The sequence below is a fragment of the Leopardus geoffroyi genome, chromosome E1 (genome assembly GCF_018350155.1).
Source record: "Leopardus geoffroyi isolate Oge1 chromosome E1, O.geoffroyi_Oge1_pat1.0, whole genome shotgun sequence".
Taxonomy (NCBI): domain Eukaryota; kingdom Metazoa; phylum Chordata; class Mammalia; order Carnivora; family Felidae; genus Leopardus; species Leopardus geoffroyi.
The window spans coordinates 58,131,009-58,144,003 of record NC_059330.1 but is presented as its reverse complement, the minus strand read 5'-3'; the positions used below and the strand labels follow the sequence as shown (position 1 = coordinate 58,144,003).

General features: G+C 56.4%; 1 protein-coding gene across 1 annotated transcript in view; it reads left to right on the top strand.

The window, feature by feature from the left end:
- TIMP2 (TIMP metallopeptidase inhibitor 2) overlaps nucleotides 1–11,324 on the top strand; it is a 48,111-nt gene extending 36,787 nt beyond the window's left edge. Inside the window, exons 3-5 of the mRNA XM_045489744.1 lie at nucleotides 839–947; nucleotides 7,006–7,130; nucleotides 8,441–11,324. Of these exons, the coding sequence (XP_045345700.1) occupies nucleotides 839–947; nucleotides 7,006–7,130; nucleotides 8,441–8,638 (432 nt within the window). The 3' untranslated portion in view covers nucleotides 8,639–11,324. The remainder of the gene's footprint in view (nucleotides 1–838; nucleotides 948–7,005; nucleotides 7,131–8,440) is intronic.
- The last annotated feature ends 1,671 nt before the right edge of the window (nucleotides 11,325–12,995 follow it).

Genomic DNA, 12,995 nt, shown 5'->3' with positions numbered 1-12,995 from the left:
AGCCGGTTTATCATGACATTGAGATGACCCTATTCCATTGGCGTTTGCTTGTTGAAAGCCCCTCCTCCCCCCATCCTGTCCCCCAAAACCAACGCTGTTGACTCTGATTTAGGCCCAGCAAAATCCTGGTGAGGTGCCCGAAGCCCGAGGGCGCCCCCTGGGCTGCGCCCCACGGCCGGGGTGGGGGACTGTCCTCGGTGCACACTCACGTCCCTGCCTGTCACCACCCCTGGTGGGGCCACAGGAACCCCTGGCTGTGGTGGGTTCTGCCTGTGTCACCTCCTCCCGGGGAACAGTGCACCCCCCTCCACGTGGGCTGCAGGCGCGTTCAGTAGGTCAGTCAGTAGATCCGCAGGCGAGAAGTCAAACCCCATCGGCCCCGGGGAGTCGCATCCTAATTGCAAGGGTGCAGTCCCGCCCCGGGGCCCCATCACGCAGCCAACGCTTGACCCAAATTCCTGGCAGTGCACCGCGGGGTGTCCCTCCACGACGGGTGAGAACCACCTGGAGATACACGGGCCTCTCCCCGGAGATTCCGAAATGACCTTGTCGGTGGTAGGGAGAGTCGGGCGTCCGAGACGGTTTCCTCCAGGTGACAAGAGTCACGCCCAGCGTGCTGATAGCTGCCACACTACGTGAGGAGTGTCTCCAGAGAATCAGTCTGCAGCGGGAATGGCCACCTTCTAGCTCACTAGAACCTTCTGCCCCCCTTTCCCATGCTGGTGGTACCACAGGTGCAGGTCGAGCGGCCCCTCCCCAGGATGTTACGCGTGGGACCCGGACCTTGTTAGCTGTGCGGACCGGCTCTCCTCACGTTTCCTTATCCTTGTCTTCCCAGATGTTCAAAGGACCTGACAAGGACATAGAGTTTATCTACACGGCTCCTTCCTCTGCTGTGTGCGGGGTCTCTCTGGACATCGGAGGGAAGAAGGAATATCTCATTGCAGGTGTGTGTGTGGATATGCCCTGGAACGTTGTCAGGGACCGTCCAGGGCCGCGTCTCCAGGGTGGGACCTGGCGAAACCACGAGGCGGGACAGAGTCCCGGGTCCTGACGCCGAGAGGCCGTCCCGAGGTCTCTGGGCCTCCCTGCCCTTTCCCGTCTGCGAATTCCTGGTGGATTCTCACTTGCCCCCCAGAACGGGGGATCCAGTGTGGCTTCATGGGGAGACACGGTAAACCAGTGTCCACGGGGAATCTGCGGTCGGGCAGACACCAGGAGGTGAGAGGGTTTGCGTTTTGCTCCTGAGGGGGAGTCGTGCGCGAGATGCCGGAGGCACTCGTGGCTGGGCGGGAGGCGGAGAGGGGTTGAGACCTTGTGTTAAATCTGCTGATGTTATGAGGTCCTTGACCTGTGCGGCGACTCTGCTCATCCTTTTTCCTTTTTTTTTTTTTTTTCATTTTTTTCGTTTCTTTCTTTTTTTTTTTTTTTTTTTTAGTTTATTTATGTATTTTGAGAGAGAGAGAGAACACGAGCCGGGGAAGGGCAGAGAGAGAGGGGGAGAGAGAGAATCCCAAGCAGGCTTCCGCACCGTCAGCACAGAGCCCAGACGTGGGGTTCGAACTCACAGACTGCAAGATCGCGACCCGAGCCAAAGTCAGGTGCTCAACCGACTGAGCCACCCAGGAGTCCCCTAAACGTTTTCTTATGAGCATCTATTATAGTTTAGGTTTTCTTGAGCTAGAACTCACACACCATACAACTCACCGTTCAAAGGGCGTCATTCACTGGTGTGATACCTCCGTCATCAAGATGGGCAACCGCAGCCACCGTCGGAGAGAACTCCGTACCCTTTCGCGGTTTTACCTTCCTGGCCGCCCCCCCCCCCACGCTCCTCCCCCAGCTGCAGCACCCCCCAGTCTACTTCATGACTCCGTGGGTTTCCCTGTTTCAGAGGCTTCTGAATGGAATCACAGAATATGCGTGGTCCTTCGTGCGCGACGTCCCTCACTCCATGGGGTCGTTTCACAGCTCCGTCCAGGTTGTAGCATGAATCAGAACTTGTCCCCTTTCTATGGCCGAGCAGACCGCGGTCTGTCGTGGACGCTGGGGTTGTCTCCACCTTTGCGCTTAGGCACGAGGCTGCCGTTCACACCCGTGATCAGGTGTCCGCGTAGCGGTGTTTTCATTTCTCTTGGGCCGGTACGTGGGAGTAGAATTCCAGGGCATATGGTGACTACGTTTAAGCATTTGAGGGGCTGCCAGACTGTCTTCCAAAGCAGCTGCACCATTTTACATTGGCGGCATCTACTGTTTTTCCGATGAGAAAAATAAAGTCAATCGGAGAGAGAGGGATGGGGACAAAATCACGAAGCGGAGACCTTCCTGACTGTGCTTGTCACGGCGAGGCAGGGGACGGCGGGGCCGGGCAGGTGCACAGAACACGTGGTGCGGGTGCCCAGGGGCGGCTGTTAGAGACCCAGGTCAGCAGGTGCAGGGGGACAGTCAGCCTCAGGCCTGTCTCCTTTTTCATGCTTCCCTATGCTCGCTAAATTTTTACGAGTGACATCTATTGCTTTTATGATGAGCAAAATAAGCCCTGGAGAGAAGGCAAAGGAGACAGAACCTTGCATGGTGGCGGGAACTCGGCGCCCTGACAGGTCCACGGTTTCCAGGTTCCCGCATCGGGTGGAGCAGGGCTTTAACCTACACGCCTCACCCCGCGTCTCCTCACGTCGCCCTCTAGAGGCAGCCGCCCAAACTGCAGAGCTTCCAGAGCTGCTGGAAGGAGGGCGGGCCAGGGTCCCCTCCGGGCGGGGGCTCCTGGGTGGGAAGGTGACCTAGGCCTGGCTTCACGCACGTCTCCACTGTCTCCCTGCGACCGGAAATCGTGGCGCCCCTTTCCTGGCCCTGGCGGGCTCTAAAAGCTTTTCGTGCAGATTCCGTCCGATCCTTACGACCCCTTATGAGGAAGGCACTGCCGTGATCCCCATTTTACAGATGAGGAAAACCGAGTAGACGAACCCCGTGGCCCAGGTCCGGGGGCGTGTGCCTGAACCCGCTTCCCCACACCAGTTGTTAGGTTCTGCTTGGTGGCTTGTTGGTCGCTTGACATTGGGGTATGTCTAGGGTGCAGACTTTTTTGGGCAGATGCTGATGCTGTGCCGGGGCGGGGGGTAGGGTGTTGGGCACTTCTCCGCACACCCGCGCCGCGCCGGGCTCTCACACTCTGCCGTTTCGTTGGTCGGGTCCAGGCTGTGGAGGTCTCGCTGCCCAGCCTCTAAGCCAGCGGCCCCTCCCCCGCACCGAGTGCGAGAATTCCCGGGGGGGTTGGCTACCGGCCCTGGTGCCCAAGGAGCACCGCAGGCCGGGTCAAGCAGAATCTCCCGGGGTGTGGCCCTGGCAGCAGCATTTTTTCTTAACGTTTGTTTATTTTTGAGAGAGAGACAGAGCACGCACACAGCAGGGCTGAGCCCCAGCAGCCGAGGTCGGTCCCCTCCCTCACGCAGGGGCTCTGCGGACATGACTCTCCTCTCCCGGAGCCCCTTGTGGTCAGGCCTGCTGCTTGCCCAGCGATTCCGAGGACCTGGGCATTGCCCTTTACTCCCTGAGGACGGGCAGTGGGGGACAGCAGTGGGGACAGCCCAGAAGGCGGATCCTGTCCAGCAGTCAGGAGCCCTGGCATGTCGTGTCCCCGTCCCACTGACCGGGAAGAGTGCGAGGAAGCCGCGTGGCTGCCTGGAAAGCGTGGGTCCAAAACGAGAGCCGAGGTGCACATGACAGCGTTGTGGTGGTTCTTTTGCTAGTGGTTACTTTGTGTTATTTTGGGGGACCTCATAGGAGAGTCTGCTTATTTTGTTCTGAAAGGACGAGGCTTCTGTGTCCGAATGAAGCTGGGTTTTTAAAATTTATTTTTGATGTCTGTTTATTTTTGAGAGAGAGAGACAGAGAGAGAGAGAGAGAGAGAGACAGAGCACAAGTGGGGGAGGGGCAGAGAGAGGGAGACACAGAATCCGAAGCAACTCCAGGCTCCCAGCTGTCCGCACAGAGCCCGACGCGGGGCTCGAACTCACGAACCGCGAGCTCATGACCTGAGCCGAAGTCGGACTCTCAATCGATGGAGCCCCCCAGGGGCCCCTCTACTTATTTTTAATTGATTTTTAGTTTGCAATTTCCTGATGGCCTGAGAGCCACAAAAGGCACTTCTGGCAGCAGCTGGCCCACCCTTGACAGGCGGGGCCTCGCTCATCTGATTTCTTCCCCAGCTCGGTGAGATAGCTCTGGATCCAGTCTTGTTCACTTTCTGAGCACAGGCTCTCCATCTCGTCCTCCTGGGGTCAGGATGGGCCACCCAGAAATCACGGGGCGCAGCAGACAACTCAGCCGGCCCGAAGCAGCCCACCTCCTCTCGGGCTGATGATTCAAGTTCACGTGTTGAGCCGGGCACCATGAGACACTCGTGTGCGGGAACTGTTCTAGAACGGGCCCTGTAATTTTCTTCTGCGGTCCTCTCCTCCGAGAGGAAAAAAAAGGGTACGGTCCTCAGTTACAAATTTTAATTAATTCCTGTCTTCCTCTCCAGTCCGAAAGGACTGTGTGTTTTTCCAAGGCAGATGTAGTAGAATGTGACAGACGGGCACATCACGCGTGCCCGCCCAAGTCTTGGTACCCGTCCCTGTACCAAAAGGGTGTCCTTTTAAGATCCGGAGATGCTGCTGGACTTTATACCCGACGTCCGAGGTCACTGGTATCCCCGTAACCAGGGCCACAGAAGACAGGCAGTTTGCATTGCACCGCGTGTCCTTCCATGCCCTAGTCTTGGCGGAAGCTCGAATTCGTGGTGAACAGGTCACCAGGGAAGACAGACAATGGGGGCGCCTGGGTGGCTCAGTCCGTTGAGCGTCCGACTTTGGCTCAGGCCGTGATCTCGCAGTTCACGAGCTCGAGCCCCGTGTCACGCTCTGTGCTGACAGCTCAGAGGCTGGAGCCTGCTTCCGATTCTGTGTCTCCTTCTCTCTCTGCCCCTCCCCCATGGGTGCTCTGTCTCAGAAATAAATAAACATTAAAAAAAAAAAAAAAAAGGACGGCGAAAAGCGGCAGGAAGTGGGACGCTGATGCCAGCCAAGCAAGACAGCAGACATCCCTGTAGAAGTTGGGAGGGCAGAGCCAGCACGGGCCCAGCCTGTCTGTAAAGAACGACCCGGCTGGGCCAGGGGAGGGCCACGGTGTACCTCCCTGCGTGGGCCATGCATGCCAGGAGAAGCCAGGAGACGGGAATGAAAGTTACTTGCCATCTGTCTGTTTCTCCCTTCCTTAGCTGCTCTGGACTCCTAGAAAGTAGGGGAGAAAAGCCAAACACTTATTTTTTTGTTTGCTTATTTATTTTGAGAAAGAGCAGGAAAGGGGCAGAGAGAGAGAGAGAGAGAGAATACCAAGCAGGCTCCGCAGTGTCAGCACAGAGCCCCATGCGGGGCTCGAACTCACGAACTGCGAGATCATGACCTGAGCTGAAGTCGGATGCTCAACCGACAGAGCTGCCCCAGATACCTATTTCTAAAGTACTTAGAACCACCCAAGCACTTCTCTTTGTTACTTGTTGGGAGTCACAATGAATGCTGCAGTGGCAGTCCTGCTTGTTGATTCCGTCCTTCACCTAGAATGTCAAGTGCAAACAGACACAAGGGAGAACAGGGCTCCCAAGAGTCAGGGGAGCCGTCAAAACAGAGGTCAGAGTGTCCGAATTCGCGTGTGCAGGGAGTGCCTCCTGCAACCCACCTGGTGCACCGGCTGTCCCCGTGCCGCTTGCAGCCTCGGGCGAGCCGACCCGCGTCTCCCCTGGCCAGAGATCGCGGTGGCATTTACTCGCCGCAGTCGACAAGCCGCGTTAGTCACTCAACTACGTGTCTGTCAGCGGGTTCTCTCTGCGCCCAGTGTTGTGCCTGAGGTCGTTATGTTGGATGTACCGGAGCTTTGCCCAGTGCGGTGTGCCCAGGGTGCCCCCCGAGGCTCCCGTCTGCCCCCCGGGGAGCCTCCCCCTGCCCTCTGCCAGGCTCCGCCGCTCGTCGCCGGGCACTTGTGCGTCGTGACGCGATGCCATTGCGGTCACAGGGCCGGAACTTGAAACGACCTCCCGAGCCCTCCTTACGTTCTGTCATTCGCCAAAATTCGCTTGCCTGCCTTTGTCTCTTGCTTGGCTAAGGCCAAGGCCGTCCCCGTGAACTCTTCAGCAGAGGAAGGGAGGGGCAGAACCAAGAGCCTGAGGTATGAGAGACAAAGAGTGCCTCATCCCCCCCCCCCCCCCGCCCCCAGGGAAGGGAGTTTGGAGCGGATTCCCAATTCCGTGAGATTCCAAGGTTTTGCCATTCGTGGTAGAAAAACCCAGACAGGTAGACAGGTTCCTCATCAGATGGAGGAAATGTCTGAAAAAAACCAAACAAACAAGCAGGAAACAGTATGGTCTGCATGCGGCGTGATTTTTTCTGTGCACATCCACGGGCATGAAAGGATATTGGAAGGAAATGCGTCAAAGCGTTAGCTGTGATGGAAACGGGAGGTTTTTTTCCCGTTGTGCTGTTCTGTGCTCCACGGCGAGCGCACGTCCCTTTTATACTCAGAGCAAGCGACCCACGGTGGAGTAGCCCACTGGGGCTGCCGTGAGGCCGCTTCCCCAACAGGGATTGGTTTCCTCGCAGACCTGGGGGCTGGGAGTCCGAGATCCAGGCGGGGGCAGGGCCACCTGCCCCCCGTGGCCTCACCTGCTCGTCCCTCTGTACGCGTCTGTCTGGATCTCTTCTTATCAGGACACTGTTCTTATGGGGCGGGGGGGGGGGGCCTTGTGACCTCATGTAACTTAATGACCCCTGGGAAGGCTCCAAATGCACATCCTGAGGTGCTGGGGGATTAGGGCTTCGACACAGGGATGTGGGAGGAGACACGACACAGGCCATGACACTCGGTATTTGTCAGTAGTAAAGTTGCCTGCGCCCCAGCCACGCTGAGGTGCAGGAGATGGGCAGGAGGAGGACGTGTATCTTGCCCTGAGCGTGGTGATCCCTGTGTCCCCAGGAAAGGCCGAGGGGAACGGCAAGCTGCACATCACCCTCTGTGACTTCATCGTGCCCTGGGACACCCTGAGCACCACCCAGAAGAAGAGCCTGAACCACAGGTACCAGATGGGCTGTGAGTGCAAGGTAAGCCGGTGCCTCCTTCTTTGGGGCCTTTACTGCATCACCTCCGTCTCCAGGGAGACCGCTGGGCTTTGATCCCTGGCTTCTCAGTCCACGAGGTCCTTAGGACGGGGCCGTGGGGGGGGGGCACGGTCTCTCCACCAGCGAGGCTGTCTGGCCGGGGACAGATCCCCGAGGCGTGCCCCTGCAGAGGGATCCGCGGGAGGTCGGGGCTGTCTAGCCACCTGGCCTATGGCTTCCAGGAAGGAGAGCCTCCCAGGGGGAGGGATTCTGTGGGGAGAACAGGGAAAGAATGTCCCAGCCCCCCTTCTTGGAAGCAGCACAGAGGCTGTGCCGAGCCCAGCTGCAGCCGCGCTCATGTCAGATGCACCTGTACGCGGTGACATCCCCAGGCCTGCATCCCGTCCGTCCCGCCGCCCTGCACCCCAGTGCCCCCGCCCCCAGCCCCAGCGCAGGAAACACCGCGGGCACCAGGGCCCCTCTGCCACCGGAAGTGAGTCTGGGGCCGGAGAGCAGCAGGGATCGGGACGAGCCGGTTGGCCCAGTGCTTACTGGCACACCGTCGTCGCTAACCTATTCCTGAGCTCATTCAAAATACAAATTCCGACCCGCAGCCTTGCATACGTGGAGCAGAACCCCCAGTGCCCGGCGTGAAATCAAAACTGAATTCCATCCTTTCCCTCTCGTAGACTCTTGTTCCTCCACCAAAATGCTGCTTGCCGACCCCCTCAAAGCCCACACACGCTTGAGAGCAAGATAGCATCCTTTTTTTAAAGTTTTTTTGGGGGGGGGAGGGCAGAGACAGAGACCGCATGAGCAGGGAGGGGCAGAGAGAGAGGGAGACAGAATGAGCCTCGCAAGCAGAGCCTGATGTGGGGCTTGAACTCACGAAACCGTGGGATCGTGACCTGAGCTGAAACCAAGGGTTGGACGCTCAACCGACTGAGCCACCCAGGCGCCCCAAAGCTAGCGGCATCCTTTTTATTTGACTGGCACCTCGCTCCGGAAAATTTAAGACCCTTTGTTGTTGTTAAGCTCCCAGGAGGGTGGGGCTAGCCCGAAGCTGGAAGGTCACGCTCCTGCAGCATCTGGGGGCGCAGACACCATGCACAAGGGTCCCCCCCGCCCCCGGCCCTGTCCCTGCTTCAGGCAGGTGCCTGCAGCTGCTTAGCAAGTGGAGGGGGCGGGGCACTGATGGGGCAGGTTCAACTCTAGTCCCGGTTGCTCGGCCAGGCGCGTTGGCTACGTTCTGGACGCGCCACCTTGCGCGGCCTCGGCCCCTGACCGAGTCCGCCCCCGCGCCCTCTTCCTAGATCACGCGCTGCCCCATGATCCCGTGCTACATCTCGTCTCCGGACGAATGTCTCTGGATGGACTGGGTCACGGAGAAGAACATCAACGGACATCAGGCCAAGTTCTTCGCCTGCATCAAGAGAAGCGACGGCTCGTGTGCGTGGTACCGCGGCGCGGCGCCCCCCAAGCAGGAATTTCTCGATATCGAGGACCCGTAAGCAGGCCAACAGCATCCCCTTTGGCCAACGGAAGAGCCTCCAAGAGTTTAGACTGGTCCAGCTCTGACATCCCTTCCCGGAAGCAGCATGAATAAAATAGTCATCCGAGCGGGTCTATATTGGTGTGATTCTCCTCCCGCCCCCCCCCCACTTCCCCTTTACAAACATGGTTGCGGTCCCACGCTCCATCCGCCAGCCTGGGCGGCGTGCGTCCCGGCCTCCCACCCTCGGGTGCGGACGGGAGTGGGACGCACGGCCCGGCCACTGTCACAAACACTGAGCAGACAGCACTTAGGAGTCGCCCAGGCCTGGTCAGGGCAGAGCCTGGGAACGTGCGTTTTGCAGAAACTTTCGAGGGTCGTTGCAAGACTGTGTAGCAGGCCTACCAGGTCCCTTTCGTCCTGAGAGGGGCATGTCCCTCGTTTCCTGCAGCCTCCACGCCTCTGGCCCCAGGGTGGCAGTCCCCACCCTTTGCAAGTGCCCCGGCCTCCTCGGTGCCCATCACGGGCTCCCATAAGTACAGGAGGAGCCCTGGACCAGTGGCTTCCTCCTGCAGGAGCCCCGCTGACCCTGATGATCAGCAGAATTGCAGTGAGAGCCACGCTCCAGGGCCTTTGCGGCGTGGGCGACAAGCTTCAGCTTCAGTCCTGCCCGCCCCCCCCCCCACACCCCAACTCTGGGGGAGTCTGTCGCATTCTGCCCTGAGGGCAGGCACCGGGGGGACTCACGGCCGCCCTTACAGTTTACTCCCAGGCGTCCGAAGTCCCTCCGGCTTCCCCCTCCTCGTCCCGGCCTCGAGCGCACAGGTGAGTGGCGCACGTCGGCTTTGCGAGGGGTCACGTGCGCCCGGCGCACTGGGCTGGCTGTGCCCCCCCCCACACACACACCGCAGAGCCCCTCCCGGGCGGGTGTGACCTCCCTCAAAGACAGACGTTCGCCGGGCTGTGCACGGATTCCTGTGAGTGAAGTTAGCCGGGCCTGCCGGGAAGGGGGAAATGGACGGGGGGTGGGTTCGGTGGGTCCCCTGCTGGGCCTCCGGATGCTGTGGCCAACACCTCACGCTCCTAAAGACGAATTCTCAGATAATACGTGAACCCAAGCGACAGCTGTACCAACTCGTACTTCTGTTTGTCCTGTTGGCGCTCTCAGTTGGAAAACAAAACAAAACAAAACATCGTAGGGGACTAGAAAACCTGTCCTCTACCCGTGGCTTTCTGCTGCCCATAAAATAGGGGTTAACGCAGGCAGAAATCTCTCAGTAACAATAAAGGCAATCTTTTCCTTCCTCCTTGTGTTGTCAAGATGACCCGTGCCGAGTTGGCCACGCGAATTGGGGAAGTGCACGCGCGTGCACTAAAACCGAAGTCTGTCGGCCGGTGAATGGTCCCTCTGCAGAATGCTTCCAAAGTCACCACGTTCTAAGCCTGCTCTGTTCTGCGGTGACCCCAAAACACCCCTAAGACTCCTGACCACCCCCCCGCCCCAAGCGGCATGTCGGTCCCATGCCTGCTGGGACCTGGTCAGCATAGATTTTGATGACTTCCCTTTCTAGGGCAGACTAGAATACCCAGGAATCCGCCCTCGTTCCAAGGGTGCTTTCATGCTGTGCAGTGATAGAGAGTTTGTAAGATGTCATAATGGACCAGTCCACGTGATTGCAGTATATACGAGAACACCAGACCCCTCCAATCAATATAACACCCCACCCCCGTTTGCTTCCTGTATGGTGTTATCATATGTAACATTTACTCCTGTTTCTGCTGATTTTTTAAATGTCTTGGTTTGTTTCTGACATCAGTTGTAATCATTCCTGTGCTGTGTTTTTTATTACCCTTGGTAGGTGTTAGAGTTGCACTTTTTTTTTTTTTTTTTTTTTTTTTTTTTTGGTTAAGGTTTCTGCATCGTGGAAGCATTTGACCCAGAATGGAAAGCATAGCCTTTGATGGTGGATTCCTTCAGATCTTCTGTTTCCTTCTTTGAGTATGGTTGCTTTTTCCATTTGCTACCTTTTTGTTCTCTGGTTCAAGTCGTGACAAAGTAAAAGATCTTTGAGTAGGTTGGTTCTAAAACATGGCCTTTCTGCTTAATCCACACACGTTGGTTCTTCTAGCCATGCTGAGCGGGGAAACAGAAACAGAAACAAAAAACAATCAAGATGAAGTGCCCGGTGGCAGCCAAGAGACAAAGCCACGCAAATACCGTCAGAGTAAATAATTGCAACATGTATGTAGTTCGAGAAGGCTCTCCATTCGGCATTGTCTAATTTATGTGTTATGTTCTAAGCACTGCTCGTTCCTCCCACCATTCTTGTCTGCATTCAAGCAACTCAAAATATTTAAAATGAAGTTTACATTGTAGTTATTTTCAAATCTTTGCTTGATAAGTATTAAGAAATATCGGACTTGCTGCCATAATTTAAAGCTTTGTTTGATTGTGTTTGTTTTTGCTTGGTTTTGTTTTGTTGTTGTTGTTTTTTTTTTTTTGGTTTTGTTGTTTTTTTGTTTTTTTTGTTTTTTTAATTTTTGGGCAATGTGTTTTTGCTGGAATATGAAGTCTGAGACCTTCCTGTGCTGGGAACACGTAAGAGCTGTTGAACGTTGACAAGCAGACTGCGCATGTCTCCGATGCTTTGTATCATTCTTGAGTGATCGCTCGGTCAATGGACAATAAACAGTATTATCAAGAACGTTGGCTCTGTCCGTGTGGCTGTATCCGACGTTCTGGCGTAAGAACCAGCCCCGACACCTCCAAAGGAGTCGCTCCCGTGGAAGGGGGGAGGGTGCTTCGTCTGCGAGAGAAACAGAGGGCTGGGTGCTCAGAGGAGAACGTGGGGTAACTCAGCAGGGACGGGGCAGACGGTGGTAAAGATGATTTGAAATTGGCCAAGGGGCAGAGCGCATGACACAGGCCCTTTGTTCATCTAGCAGACGCACCCCACTTGCTATGCTATGCAGCACACAGAGCAGAGCCCCGTGCCCATCTCGCGTCCTCAACGGGGAGCACCTCCTGCCCCTTGTCCTCCTTCTTCGCCCATGTCCACACCCCGCACACCCCACTTGAGGTCATCAGGAAAATTCCAGGTGTGAAACAGTGTCACCTGTAAATGCTTCAGTCCGTGTCTTTTAAAAATAAGGACTATTTTAAACACATTTCCGGGGCGCCTGGGTGGCTCAATCGGTTAAGCATCTGACTTCGGCTCAGGTCGTGATCTCACGGTGCGTGGGTTCGAGCCCCGCGTCCGACTCTATGCTGACAGCTTGGAACCTGGAGCCTGCTTCCGATTCTGTGTCTCCCTCTCTCTCTGCCTCTCCCCAGCTCCCTCTCTTTCTCTCTCTCAAAAATGAATATTAAATTTTTTTTTAATAAAAGCAAAAAGTTTTTTTTAAAAAATGAAAAAGGAGCACAGTTCCGGAATATTTTAACCACACCCTAAAAACGTAATTGGTATGTGCTTGTATCAGTGTTCAGACATCTCCGATGGTCCCATAGGATGCTTTTTTATGGTCCCCTGGTGTGAATCAGGATCCTCATAAGGACCATACATTGTAGTTCCTCTCCAAGGCTCTTTTTTTCCCCGCAGGTTCCCCTCCCTCCCCGCACCCACTCTCCTTCGAGCCGGGAAAGACGGCCTTGTCGTGATTTAAACTTGAACCAAGTCTCATGTCACACCAGGTCACCATAAGAAAACCCTTTAATGGTCTGTCTGAGCCCTTAGCCACCCCGTGGCGCACTTGCAGAACGTGATCTTCCTGGGACAAACCAGAAGACGTGTATTCCCTGCTTTACGCGGCTGCTGCTGGGTCGGCGAGAGCACAGTTCCAGACGCCACCCTGGGGCAGCCAAGAGGTAAGAGGACCAAGTTCGCCCCCATGTCTGCGTCACTAACCACTAAGTGTCACCCGTTTCACGTCACCTGGTGCAGAACTGTGTGGATTGTCCTTCCTGTCGGGTGAAACGAGGGGAGTGGCCTGGGGACAGACCCAGACCATCCGTGGTGTGCGGATGCACTTCCTGGGCACGCGTGGCCCTCTGGAGGCCCCACGGGGTCTTTGCAAAGAGCACATCACACGATTGCTACCCGGTTCGTTTGTTTTATGTAATGTAGGTCAAGTGGGACTTTGGAAAAAACACTTATTGTGGAAATTTTCAAACATGAGAAAAAGGCAGAGGGGTGCCTGGTGGGTCAGTCGGTTGATTGCCTGACTCTGACCCAGGCCATGATCTCATGGTCCGTGAGTTCGAGCCCCGCATCAGGCTCTCTGCTGACAGCTCAGAACCCGGAGCCTGCTTCTTATTCTGTGTCTCCCTCTCTCTCTCCCTGCCCCTCTGCCACTCATGCTCTGTCTCTGTCTCTGTC